The 12,574-nt window shown below is 41.2% G+C and overlaps 2 protein-coding genes across 5 annotated transcripts in view; one reads left to right on the top strand and one right to left on the bottom strand.

The window, feature by feature from the left end:
• Window positions 1-12,574, top strand: part of LOC145464431 (calcineurin-binding protein cabin-1-like) — a 51,389-nt gene that overhangs the window by 20,945 nt on the left and 17,870 nt on the right. For 3 of the 4 annotated variants that reach the window (XM_081448329.1, XM_081448328.1, XM_081448330.1), the window contains exons 40-49: window positions 194-305; window positions 1,202-1,254; window positions 1,349-1,403; window positions 2,030-2,083; window positions 2,555-2,755; window positions 3,318-3,407; window positions 4,070-4,247; window positions 4,623-5,689; window positions 6,225-6,338; window positions 8,149-8,183. In XM_081448329.1, the coding sequence (XP_081304455.1) occupies window positions 194-305; window positions 1,202-1,254; window positions 1,349-1,403; window positions 2,030-2,083; window positions 2,555-2,755; window positions 3,318-3,407; window positions 4,070-4,247; window positions 4,623-5,689; window positions 6,225-6,338; window positions 8,149-8,183 (1,959 nt within the window). Of the gene's footprint in view, window positions 1-193; window positions 306-1,201; window positions 1,255-1,348; window positions 1,404-2,029; window positions 2,084-2,554; window positions 2,756-3,317; window positions 3,408-4,069; window positions 4,248-4,622; window positions 5,690-6,224; window positions 6,339-8,148; window positions 8,184-8,490; window positions 8,766-12,574 lie in introns of those variants that run through there. The other variant, XM_081448331.1, reaches the window with a different exon arrangement.
• Window positions 9,404-11,050, bottom strand: LOC145464446 (BTB/POZ domain-containing protein 6-like). Its single transcript, XM_081448356.1, has one exon. The coding sequence runs from the start codon at window positions 11,048-11,050 to the stop codon at window positions 9,710-9,712; it is 1,341 nt and encodes a 446-aa protein (XP_081304482.1). The 3' UTR covers window positions 9,404-9,709.

Raw genomic sequence — 12,574 nt, 5'->3', positions numbered from 1 at the left:
TATATAAGGTACTTTTGTGATGTAAAAAAGCTATCTAGAAAACAAAGAAAGTCCTATCTAACTATGTTGCAAACACCCAAAAGACAACAGTAAACCAAAGAAGAGTGAAGTTGGTTAAGTTAGCCAGATTGCGATCGACCAAAAAAATACTAAATTTTTCAACTAGTTATTTTTTTGTTGTTGTTGTTTTCAGCAAAGCACTCAAGTTCTACATGCACGATGTAACTGTTCAACCCGACAGAGCTGATACGTGGGCGGCCATGGCTCTCGCTCGTAAAAGCAGACTGGAGAACAAGTTAAACGCGGTGAGTATTATCTCCTGTTTAGACTAGAGCTTAATGCTGCGTAAACATGTTTCATAGTCGTGTTAACTCGGTATAAGTCTACCGAAGTTTTCACCGTCTTATAACAATCAAAGCATTCGGACCATTCTCGTATTCGACCAGCTCAGGCTAGGACCACCATTGTGAAACCCCGTTGAACTGTCACTCACAGTTTGTTATGTAAAGTTTTTGTAAGCGACCACTCTCGTAAGGGACTGCAATGCCAATGGACGATTTCCACTGATTAATATAAGTTACATTTTACAGGATCCATTACATGGTTACACTTATAGTTATTTGATTTATTACATGGCAAACTGGTCCAAGATGAAAAGGACAATTCTGATTAGTTCCCTTAGGGGTCTCTGTTGTTTTTTCGGCTACGTTTTCAAATTCCCGAGTTGGTCGCCCGCGAGAGCTTCGACTGTGGTTGCAGAAGAAAATGAACAGTAAGCCCTTAATGACTGGCCCCAAGGGAAACAGTGAGTTTTGTTTCCCCAAGACCCTCAGTGTTCTCCTCGGCTTCGCCTCGGGGAACATTGAGGTCGAGGGGAAACAAAACTCACTGTGTCCCACGGGACCAGTAATTGTTTTGTTATACCTCCGAACTCAAAAATAGAAAAAAAAAACTGCGAAGAAATCGTTTGCTTGAAGTCGGCTGGCTCACAAATTTGCCGCGTTTTCAAGGTTCAAGTTGTTGTTTCCCTAGGGAGTTAGTGAGTTTCTAAAGTTCAAGTTGTTGTTTCCCTAGGGAGTTAGTGAGTTTTGACCCACGACACTTGACACGTTCTAACCCAATCGGAAAAAGGTACTTGAGTTGGGAGGTATAACAAAAGCATTTACATTCATTTTTAAAACTGTCGTGAACTTTGTCCTAGTGCGAACCCAAAAGTGAAGGACCCATACAGAAGCTTGCTGTATCGGCTCTGAGGTAAGTCCTTTTTCGCAAGGTTGAAATTAATTTTTCCTCACTGCGGATTTCTAGTCTGTTGCGTTACGAAGTTCCGCTTTCTCTCTATCTTTAGGTGTTTTAAAAGAGCGCTCGAGATCGACGGCTCAAACAGCAGCCTGTGGGAAGAGGTTTGTGCAGTTTTTTTAGTCAGTCTGTTTATTCCAGCCCCACTTTTATATAATCGATCGATCAAGAAAGTGAGCCAACAATCAAACCACGGCTGGGCCAACAACGAGAGTATCGCAAAAAGTGCAGTGCAATAGCTCTGCATGTGCATTATGCATACCGTATCTTGATACAACTTTCAGGTCTCCTTTGGGAAAAGCTCCTTTCAGAAATACACTGAGCTTGCCTTTTAGGTTTGATGTGTCAGTTGCATTCGAGAAGAGAAAGGTCGAAACGTCAGGTTTTACATTCTAGGTTAAACCTCGAATTTTGTCATTTCACGTTGTGGTTTTGCAGAGGAAGGAGAGAGGTTTACCGAGATGTGTAACGCACGTGCGGAGTTCTTGTACTCCTCCTTCACAGGGAGTCCCGTTGAAACGCTGTCATGCTCCATTGAATCTCAGTTCTAGTTGTTCAAACTCAGAAATCGGAAATACGATGTGAAGTTACCCATCTGTGAGTTTTGAATATTAGCCTTTGAGCATAGCACTCAGTCCAACTATTACTTCACTGATACCTAAAAGAAATTGTGAATCGTCTCCACTGACATTGCTGACACTGACTCAACTGTTTATCTTTCTTATTACAGTACGGCACACTCTGTTATGTGTTATATTCCCACGCTTCCAGGCAGCTGAACCAGGTCTGTACTAGAACAAATAATTTTTTACATCACTCTGTTAGCGGTACTTGAAGTGCGATCGTGAGATTGAGATTAAGCCTCGAGAACGACTACTGTTAGTGACTGACATTTTCACGTATGATGGAAGTTTGACTCTGGAAATGACCAAACAGAGTTTTTCATGAAATCTCTCATCCGACCGATCTCATGGTGTGAATTGTTATTGTTCTTTGTCATCATGAGCGGGTGTTGTTCTTATCTTGTTGGTGGTGGTGGCGATGGTGGTGGGGGGGAGGGGGGGGGTTAGTGGTTGTGGTGTTGGTAGTAAAGAGAGGGGTAGTAAGGGGCGTAGTAATGGGTTAGTGCTGGTGGTGGTTTTGTTGAACGACTGAAACATGTTTTGTTTTAAAATCAAATGAATCGTCCTCTTTCTAAAACATATTTCATGGCTTTGTTATCACCAAAGTTAATAACACTTTCTTCCTGACGCAGTTTGATAAAGATGAAATGGCCTCGGACAACCGTTCGTCACTGCTTCAGCGGCGAGATGAGATGTTGCTGTTGTCCGAGCGCTGCTTCAATTCAGCTCTTGGAATTGAAGACGGAGAACCTTGGCTCCATCACTACATCTTAGGAAAGATCACAGAGAAACTGAAGAAACCTCCGAGTGTCTATCTTGAACATTACCAGAAGGTGAGTAGTCTTTTAACAGTTGCGATCGACACGTATATCTTTTGATAACTGAGTTCGAGGTATGTACCAGTTGTAAGTTATGGACCGAGGTTTGACTTTCGATCCGTAAATTACGTGCATTTGAGACGATGAGTTTAGTAAAATATCTATTATATATTTACTGTGTGTCTGACAAGCTCAGGAAACCATTTCAAGTCACGTGGAACGTCTTCAAATTTTAGCGTCCCATACAGTACTCTACAACTCGTTGAATTTACCATTTACAGCGCGCATATTAGCACTTTTGCCACCCAGAAATTCAATATCTCCTTCGATGTTACACCCAAAGAAAAAAAAAATTCGCCTAGTTTTAAGTTTCACAAGTTCTTTAAATATTTTGAATCAATTCGCTAATGAAACAAAATGTGACAATGACATCTGTTGCATCTGCGTTACCGCGATACGTATGACTGGTGGTTGGGCGTCGCTATGACCATCAAACCTGACGTAAAGAACATGCCAGCTCCTAAAAGTTACTCATTAGACAATCGTTCTTTCTCAAATCATGTTTTGTTCTTGTTAGAGTGCTAAATATCTGGATGACGATATCTCAAGTTATCCCAGGAGAATTTCGTATTATAATCCTCCGGAACACTCTCTTGAAGCACTAGAGGTAAGATTAACTGTTTCCATGTCTTATGGATATTGATCTGGAAACATTATAGGCTTCCCGCTTTTTTTATTATCTTTCTGTGGACTAAGGTCTAGTATTACAATGTGGAAGGGCGCAGGTGTTCAATGGGGTCCGGCTTCGAGTGCCGACATGGTCACTGAGTGGTGAGCACTGCAAAACCAAAGCGTCTTCCCCCAAAAAAACTAGCCTGCAAGCCGGCTCACGTTTGAGTCACACGCGCGAGCGGCGAAGAGCAAAGCGATCCGGCGCTCGATTCGCCGCTCTATTTCGCGCTTGCGCTTGTGCCGTCCAACGTGAGCTTGCTCGCAGGCTAGTTTTTTTTTTGGGGGGGGGGGAGGGGGGTGGTTAGACGCTTTAGTTTTGCTCACCACTAGACTTGGGCGAACCTTCGGGTTTCCCTCTGGAGAAGGGGGCACTAGATAACAAAGCTTTGCGCTTTTGGGGGGGGATGACGCTTTGCTCTTGAAGTGCTCCCCCCACCCCACCTCCACCTGGACGAACCTTCGGGTTCCGGTCTTGGGTAGAGGGCACTAGACACTAGCTACAGGAACTGGGATAAACGCCGGGGTTGGTTGTCACTTAACTATTCTCTGCAGCACTGTAGTAAGAAAGGCATTTTCGCTTTCCATTTTTCCTCGCAGATTTATTTCCGAATCCACGTGTCAGTTCTCAAACTACTATTTAACAAGTACCCGGATGTAGACGTCATTGTCCTGGAGGAGCATCTTCAGCGAGCCTCACAAGGCCCCTTCTATCACGCCGAGTTTGACACAGACACAGGTCAGGGGACTGTGTACAGGAGCGAGTCAACTACATCAGGTTTGTGCCATACAAGTATAGACTCGTACCAAGCTTATACGGTCCAGTCGGTTGAGGAGGTATTGGGTATGAGTTATGTTTAGGCACAGGACACGCGGTTATGAGCCACTATAGACGTGAATAGTCCCTCTAACTTTAGTCAAATCGTGATGGAAAATCTAGAAAGAAGTAGTGTGCGGGAGTGTCGTTTTATAAATCGACGAAACTGTTGGAAAACAGGCTGGGAAATAGATCTACAGTGGAATCCCGGTTTTTCGAATGTTTGGTTCAAAAAATCGGAGACTGGGGATTCCACTGTATATCTATTTCCCAGCCTTTTTGGAAAGGTGCAGCCAAAGAGAACTCAAAAACTCATTCTTCTTTTTGCCTTTTTAGAATCTTTGTCAAACAGCGTTTTCGAAGACCCTAAACAAGGGGAGTCAAAATCTTCTGAAGCAGTTAGTGGAGCCGATTCTGTGAGCTTGCCTGAGCCCCGACAGACTGAGGGACCTAATTTGTCACGAACAGAAGATAATGTTACAGAAGAATCAAAAGACATTGCCATGGAAGTTTCTTCTGTGGAAACTCCGATAGAGTTAACAAGCGAGACTTTTGGTTCACAGAGCGATCAACCCTCGGCCGAAGTACCGATGGAAGTTGACCTGAGCGTCCCATCCAGCGGTTTCACCTCTGCAGAGCAGACATCAGATAGTTCCCAGGCTGCCTCGGTGCTTAGTACTAATGAGAGCGAAGTGTTGGAAACTGGTCAACCGATTGAAAATCTGGAAAAAGAGAAGTTGGAAATTTTTGGTCAAGACTTTAAACTGAAGGAAGAAATGGGAAGTTCCGAAGATACTAAACCGTCCTCATTGAGTTCAGATTTAGTTGATGACCGTGTAAGTGTTGAAACTTGTAAATCAGAGGAGGGTTTAAAGGAAACATCCTTAGAATTCGACAAATTAGCGGCACAGGAGACAGTGTTGTATTTAGAAAAACCGCTCAGAGAAGATCAAGAAGCAGAGAAGTTGAGAAGCCCCCAACTTGACAAAAACTCAGCTCAAGAGAAGGAAGAAGAAGGGACCAAGTCCTCGGCAAACGTGGAAGATACTAATATTGAAACAGAGAAAATTAGTGCAGCGAATGAAAATCTTGAGAATGACACCAAGCCAGAAAAAATGGACGCTGATGAAGACGTTGATATGGTTGAAGCGTCGAAGGTTGTTTCACCGACGACTTTAAGTGATCCTGTGACATCTTCCCCTAACACCGTGGTAGACGCAACACAGGGCGGTAAAGTAGTGGAGAGCAAGCGGGCCCCATTAACGGCGGAGCAACAGGCCAAGAAGAAAGAGCTCATGGATCGCTGTAATCATGCTCTCGAGTACTGTCTGCGGCGGTTCCCTCAGCATCACAAGTCACGCTATCGTCTGGCGTATGTTTACTATTACTCTCCTGAACATAAGGTAACGAAACCATCTTTGTGTGACGTTACATTAGATTAACTTCCCCAGTACCACAGGTTAGACTATCCTTTGGGGTACATTAACTGTTGCTCCAAAAACGAATTTCTCTACCACACCAAAAACCAGGGTCTTAGAAAAACTGGTAAGATCATGCTTTCAGTACATACCACCATAACTTGGTTTATTTGATCGCGTCACTGGGCGTTGACATTAAGTCGTTAAGCCGTTGGCCCTGTCTCCTATTCCGGCTCGTGCTTAACCTCATATCGAACAACGCCGTTCGTAAAGGGCTGGGCACGAAAATCCTAAGTATGGTGGTCTGCCCCGTTGACACTCGTTCACAAGTTGGGTAGGAATTTGATCGATGTAATTGCCTATCTAAACAAGCCTATTGATTACTCTTCAGCTCTACGTGGGTAAATAAAGTACAAGAACGCGCGGTCTTTTTTCTGCTGTAAAATAACAAAATAATTCCAAACGGTCGTAAAAACAAAATAATTGCATTTGTCAAAGCACCTGTTTTCTTATCTTTCAGGAGACTAGCGCGTGCCGTGATCTACTCTTGGGTAGCAACACAAGACAGTTCAAGACATTTCCCTTTCCACATCACGGAGTTTTTAACGAGAAAAGCAAGACAAACCTGTTCTCGGTAAGCAGTGTGTTGAGCTCTCAAATTGCCCCCAAAACTGCTGTTGTACAATGGTTGGTTTCCCTTCGGGGTTGGGTAGCAGTTCTTGCAAGGTCTCACATGAATGGCTCGATACCCTTAGAGAGAACAATAGAACAAACAACAGAAACAATGCCCCTAGCCCTGTTACACTAGCACGACAGAATTAAAAGCTTTAGAAAACTGCTACGCCTCCGTCCCTTGGTGGCTTTGTCATTTGGGCCGAAGACTCAAGTTAGACCGGAGACTACTGATACTCTTAGTCAACCCTTTAAATCCCAGGACTGATCAGAATTTCTCATTACAATACCAATACATTATCAAGCAGGCAGGTGACGAGAATAAAGAAAATCATCAGCTAAGTGATAGCATTTTGAGCTTGGGACTGAAAGGGTTCTTTGAGGACCAGTGTCCCTGTGTTTTAAAATATGAAGTAAGAACTTTTTAAACTTAACAAGTTAAATGTAGAAATAAATTTTCAAGCCTCTTCCAGGCGCCCAGTTAATTGGGACACGGCACGAAAAAAGCGGCGGAGCGAAAAAAGGAGAAAGGAAGCGGCTAGAAACTTTCTAAAGGAATTTTTTTCGTGGTTCCAAACAATCTCTGCTGAAGTAATCAACTTTCCAAACAAGACTGAATGCAATTTAAGTTAAAGAAAAACATTCGCAACAGTTTTGAGTTTAGAAGACATGTTTCGACCGATTTTGTCAAATTCAGTTCTCAATCATACTTATTTTGAATTCAGCTTTGTTTTCTACGATTTAGAACTGAAGACAGTAGAAGATCTGTGGAAATCAAAACTGTTGTCGTTTTTCTTGAGCCTAGATTTTTTTCTTTTTCTTAAGCCTAGTTGACACTGGCGACGTAACGACATAAGAAGAACGTTAGGTCGCTATGTTTGCAGTGTGAACATCCTGACATAATGACATAATAGCAACATAACAGCATGAACATAACAACATAAGGAAAAAACTGATCTTTTTCTTGTGTCTTGAAGTCGATGTTCACATTTCCTACATGAGCGATTATGTCGTTATGTCGCTATGTGTGAACCACACTTTAGGACTGATAACTTGTCTGCTGCTGTCTGGACCTTTCTGAATGTCATGTATAGTTAAGCTAGCACAGCAATTGCATGGGAATTCACAAAGGCCATGAGTTCGAATCCAGTTGAAGTCTCAAAATTTTTCTGAGCTTTCTTTGGAACCGTCAATGTAAATCCGAGTCCTGGGAGTTTCCACCCAGTTAATTTCGCTAGTTTTGGTCCTTAAATTTTCGAAAATTTTTGTACCATATATGTATGTATGTACGTACGTACGTACGTATGTATGTATGTATGTATGTATGTATGTTTGTTTGTTTGTTTGTTTGTTTGTTTGTTTGTTTGTTTGTATGTATGTATGTATGTATGAATGAAAATTTAAGGTGGCTCTGAACCCTACCTACAGAATTTTTTTAACTTTGCCAAAATTTGCGTCTTATTATGCTTATCAAAAGTTGATAATATAAAAAAATCACCGTGCCGTTTTTGAATTATAAGCCCCTAAAGTTGTAATTAAGGGTGTTTTTTAGGAGGTCATACTGTTGCTATGGTAACCTATTGCGTCACGAAATGATAACAACGTGTTCACCAGTGATTGGGCAGTTTTTCGATACCATGATTGTAGCATCAAGTGATAAAGAGTGGTTATAACGACCCATCAAAATCTAAGGGCTGGAAACTGTTTTGAGCCACCTTAAGTAACTGTGAATTTATTCAGTTCATTCATTAGGCATTTCTGTTTCGCTACAGGCGTTCTGGAGGATTCCTGAAGAAGATATCGACCGGTGAGTGAAAATTTCAGATTGTGATGGAAATTTAAAAGCTAAGCACAAATATAAGGGCGTCTTTGTTTTCTCAAGAACTTCCAGTGGACCAGTTTTAAACCTGAAACATTTAGTCGTAGATTCACTCCTGACTTTTAACAGGTACTTAAGGTCATACTTCCAAATTCAATAACAAGAAAGGATACTCCCCTGAAACAGGGAAACCCCACTATGACAGCCACAATCCCTCTTCCCCGAAAAAAATTGTTACCCTTTGGGCTTATATTAAGATTTAGCTATTAAGAAATCGTATAATTTCTTCCCATAGCAAAACCCGTCAATTTTTCCATGGATTGTTCGACACAAGGGGCCAATTAGTAAGATGAAAACATCATTGCACAAATAAAATTTTTATTACCTGGTACTTGACTACAAAATACATCGCTTTTGTCACAATGTCAATAACATTACTTTCTTACATACGTAATGTAACGTCACGAAATGTCAATAATATATGATACTTACATACAATTTTAGAAGTATGAGTGAACCAATTTTATAACAAATGATAATCTATTGTAAATCAAAGCTTTCTTCTACCCACAAGTTTTCCTTGCATGTTGTTTGTCAGTTAATAGGGCAATCATTATTTTAAAACACCAATGTTTGCTTACCTCATTTACGGTTGGTCCAGATATGTCATTTTGCAATAACTACAAAGCAATTTAATAAGCCACTTTCTTCGTTATAGTAGCGTAGATGCACAGGAATCCCGTGCATACACTGAAGATTAATGGCACAACAAGCATGCTAATCAAAGGACATTAATATACCTGTAATTTTGGTTTGATAAGGAGCCTTTCTGGAACGTTTTTTGTGCGTCTACGCGGGCCATTTCTAGGTGAATTTTGCACAAATCTCTTGTTTTTACTTTTATCTCACGATCGCGTGTGAAATTTTCACATTTTGCCTTCACTATACACAACTGAAAGACGCTCAAAAGCTATGAGGCATGGGTGCACCCAGATCTCTGCTCCCTGTCGGCCAAAAAAAAACATTAATGTTCCGATAATCACAAACTTTCTCCATCACTAAGGGTGCGTTTCTATAAGAAAATTCAAGATTGGATTCTTAAATCCGAAAACAGATTTTACATTTCTTTACTAAACAGATCACTTGGATCGTGGTGCATCAAAGGAACCGAAGAATCCTTGCCCAGAGTGGAATCTTCGGTTCCTTTGATGCACCATGATCCGAGAGATCTTGGATTATTCTGTTAAGAAAAGAAACGCAAAATCAGTTTTCAAATTTAAGAACACAATCTTGGATTTTCGTAAAGAAACGCACCCTAAGCCACTACTTTATAAAACGCTCAGTGTTTTGATTGCAGTAGATATTGTGGGCGTTCACTTGGTTCCAGTAGTCACACAGTCTTTACCTGTACAATACGGGCTCCTCCATAGTCGCTGCGATCTGTCCCTTTGGTGCGCGTATTAAAGCGTATCGTCACCGAGTATACAGTGTTAAGCCAACATATCGTTCGAAATTTAAGCAATAAGGAATTCCGGAAATTGACCAACTTGAACGTTTGATTTATTATCATGGTAGACAGAAATATAGGTAGACTCGAAAAACGCCAAAAACACCTCTCCGCATTTCACAGAACTGACACCACCTCCTCCACATAACGAATCTGGTCCACTTATATAAGCGCACAGCCAGTACATGGTGTTTTTCGCTAAAAGTACTTTCTCGTCAAGCATCACTTCAAAACCGTGATAGCTATATTTCTCACTTTGTATTAATTTTGAGGCAAAGTTTCCAGTTTTAGACACCAGACACGTTCTATTCATGGTGTTCATTATCTCCAGCTCTACCTGATAAGTATTGTTCTCACTGCCAAATAAGCACACTCCGCGTAGCTCAGTATCTTTGTCCACTGAGAAACTGATGGCATCCCCTCTCCTGCTATCATATTGAGAAACAAGACCTGTAGACAAGGAGCCAAACCTACAACATCGTTGAATATCTCCGCCAAAGCCAGATCGTTTGGTTTCAGGAAATCCCACAGGAATCTTTGAGGCTGAATGAATATATTTGACAAGGCTGACGATTTCTTTTTTCCGCAAGATTTCACTGTCTAAAACCACAGTAGCGAAGTCTTCGTGCTTCATAGTTGGAAAACGTATTCCTTTAATGACTTCTTCTCCGAGAATTCTTCTTTTTGTCGCACCATCAGCCGCTAAACCTTGTTTCTCGCATTGCTTTGTCGCCCACAAGTCGACAGCCTTAAACAGCTCTATCTCTTCAATCATCAGAGTGTTTCTTACGACTACTGCTTCAAGTAAGGACCTCTCGATTGTCGCAAACCCATCCGATTTCACAGCCTCTTCTGTCTCTTTGTCGATCACTTTCCAGCATTCATCCACCAGGTTTTTCTCTTCGTATTTCTGAGCAGACGGCAAGATGCTAAAAACACTGGACGAATCTAAATTATCTTCCAGATATTCGGTGCATTTATCAGCCAGTGAAGGCACCATGTATTTCTTGGCCAAATACAAGACTGCCATCACATTACTTCCGCTCAAGTTCACTTCATCGCTGTACATGTAACGAAACAACTCCAACAGACTGTCGTACTCACAGTCAGGCAGTTCAATAGAGTCTCTAGTCTCCTTCAGCTCACCGTAAAACATGGCTTCAAACACAGGACTGCTAATCGACAGCACCAGCTTGTGAGCTGAAATCACTTGTTTACTTTCACTTTCGCCATTGGCCTTTGGCACAACAAACTTCACATCGGTGAAGAGATCGTTGTCGAACATAAACTTGCTTCTTTCTCTGATGGTGGCTCTTGTTGTTTGCCAATGTTTCTCGACGACAGACATGGTTACTGTACGCAGATTGGCGTAGAATAAACCAGGGAAGTTTTAGTTTGTTCGGCCGTGTAGATTCGTGATTGAAGCTGGGTGGCAACTTGAGCCAATAGAACTAGTCAGTGGTTAAGTTCACAAAATTTGAATATAAAATTACTAAACAGGAAGTTGTCACGGACTCGGTGTGTGACCGAGAAGTAAAGCAAAATACAGCAAAAAGATCTACTTTTCAGACCATTTTAGTTTAAAATCACACATTCTCAGGGTCTGTCTCATTTGAGCTATAAAGTTTACGAGAAACATTTGTTCAGAGAGACATTATTTTGCAGATATTATGTTCGTTATGCATTGCCTCTCAACGTTGATTGTGGAGGAGTGCTTGACGAGGCCAAAAAAATGTCTGAGTGGGAGGCTATTGGTTTGTGAGAACAGCATATGCATTGGTGCTGTTGGTGAATTTATTTAACCTCCGGGCGAGATTTATTCGGAGTGTTAGTGAACTCTAAAAGAATAGCGATGTCGGTAACTGTGACGGTAGTCTGAGGTCAAATTTAGATTATTCTCCACACGTTAGCCGCCTTTCCTTTCGCGTTTTTCTTGTTCACCTCGAGGAACTTAGAGTAAAGAGAGGTAGTAGTCTTATATCGGTATGTCTGGCTAGGTTTCTGTTACTTGAACACTGACACGGTGATTTTGCTCCATTTTTGTCAAAACAGGGCTAAAATTAGCAGTAAGTAGCTTTGCTCGTACAAGAAATTCACCTGGAGCACCAAGTTTAGTACATTATTGTAGGTCAAAGCAAATTGTGATCGGTTGTTAGTGATGCTATTTTAAGATTCTTAATACACGACAACAGAATTTAAAAACTGTTGTCAGACCTTTCGTCTTTGCATTAGTCATGTTCATGCGTGACTTATTGTAATACCCCTTGTATAGCTTCAGTGCACTTATATAACACTCTTAAATTAAAATAAATGGGTAATTGTTGTGACATCTATCAATAATAACACGTTTTTTTGGCTTTGATTTTTTGACGCCAAACTTATGATTGTGTCCCTTGTTTTCTAAGGGACACTCAGTGGACTATGTAAAGTTACGACAGTAATGCTGTCGTCTCTTCGAAAAGTAAGAGCAGTTTTCAACCTGAAACACAGTTTAGTCTCAGATCTACTGCTAGCGTTTGACAAACATTAAGAGGTACTCTTAGGTCATGCTGTAAAACTCCAATAAAGATAGAACACCCCCTGAAACACGGAAACCCTGCAATGACAGATCTCCCCTTCCCCGAGATGTTCGGCCCCCAATTCTATCTATATCAGAGTTTGGGTTAAGGACGTTTTTGGCAACCTTTTTAGCATATCACTGTTCCATTACATGTGTTTAATAATTAGTACGTGAACTTTTCCTCTTTTATTCCACATTTTAATTTTTCGGCATTGACCCCAAAGTACAACGGTTTCGTTACACATGACGATAACATTATTACATACTTTCATACAAGAACAGTAAATCTGTAGACTTGGTATTGTTTTAAAG

This window comes from Orbicella franksi, chromosome 12, assembly GCF_964199315.1.
Source record: "Orbicella franksi chromosome 12, jaOrbFran1.1, whole genome shotgun sequence".
Taxonomy (NCBI): Eukaryota; Metazoa; Cnidaria; class Anthozoa; order Scleractinia; family Merulinidae; genus Orbicella; species Orbicella franksi.
Note: the sequence above shows the minus strand (reverse complement) of the source record. Positions and strands in the feature narration are given on the sequence as shown.

Bases quoted from the DNA above. Each gene is read 5' to 3' on its own strand.
- LOC145464446 (XM_081448356.1), bottom strand. From the start codon at position 11,050: ATGTCTGTCGTCGAGAAACATTGGCAAACAACAAGAGCCACCATCAGA.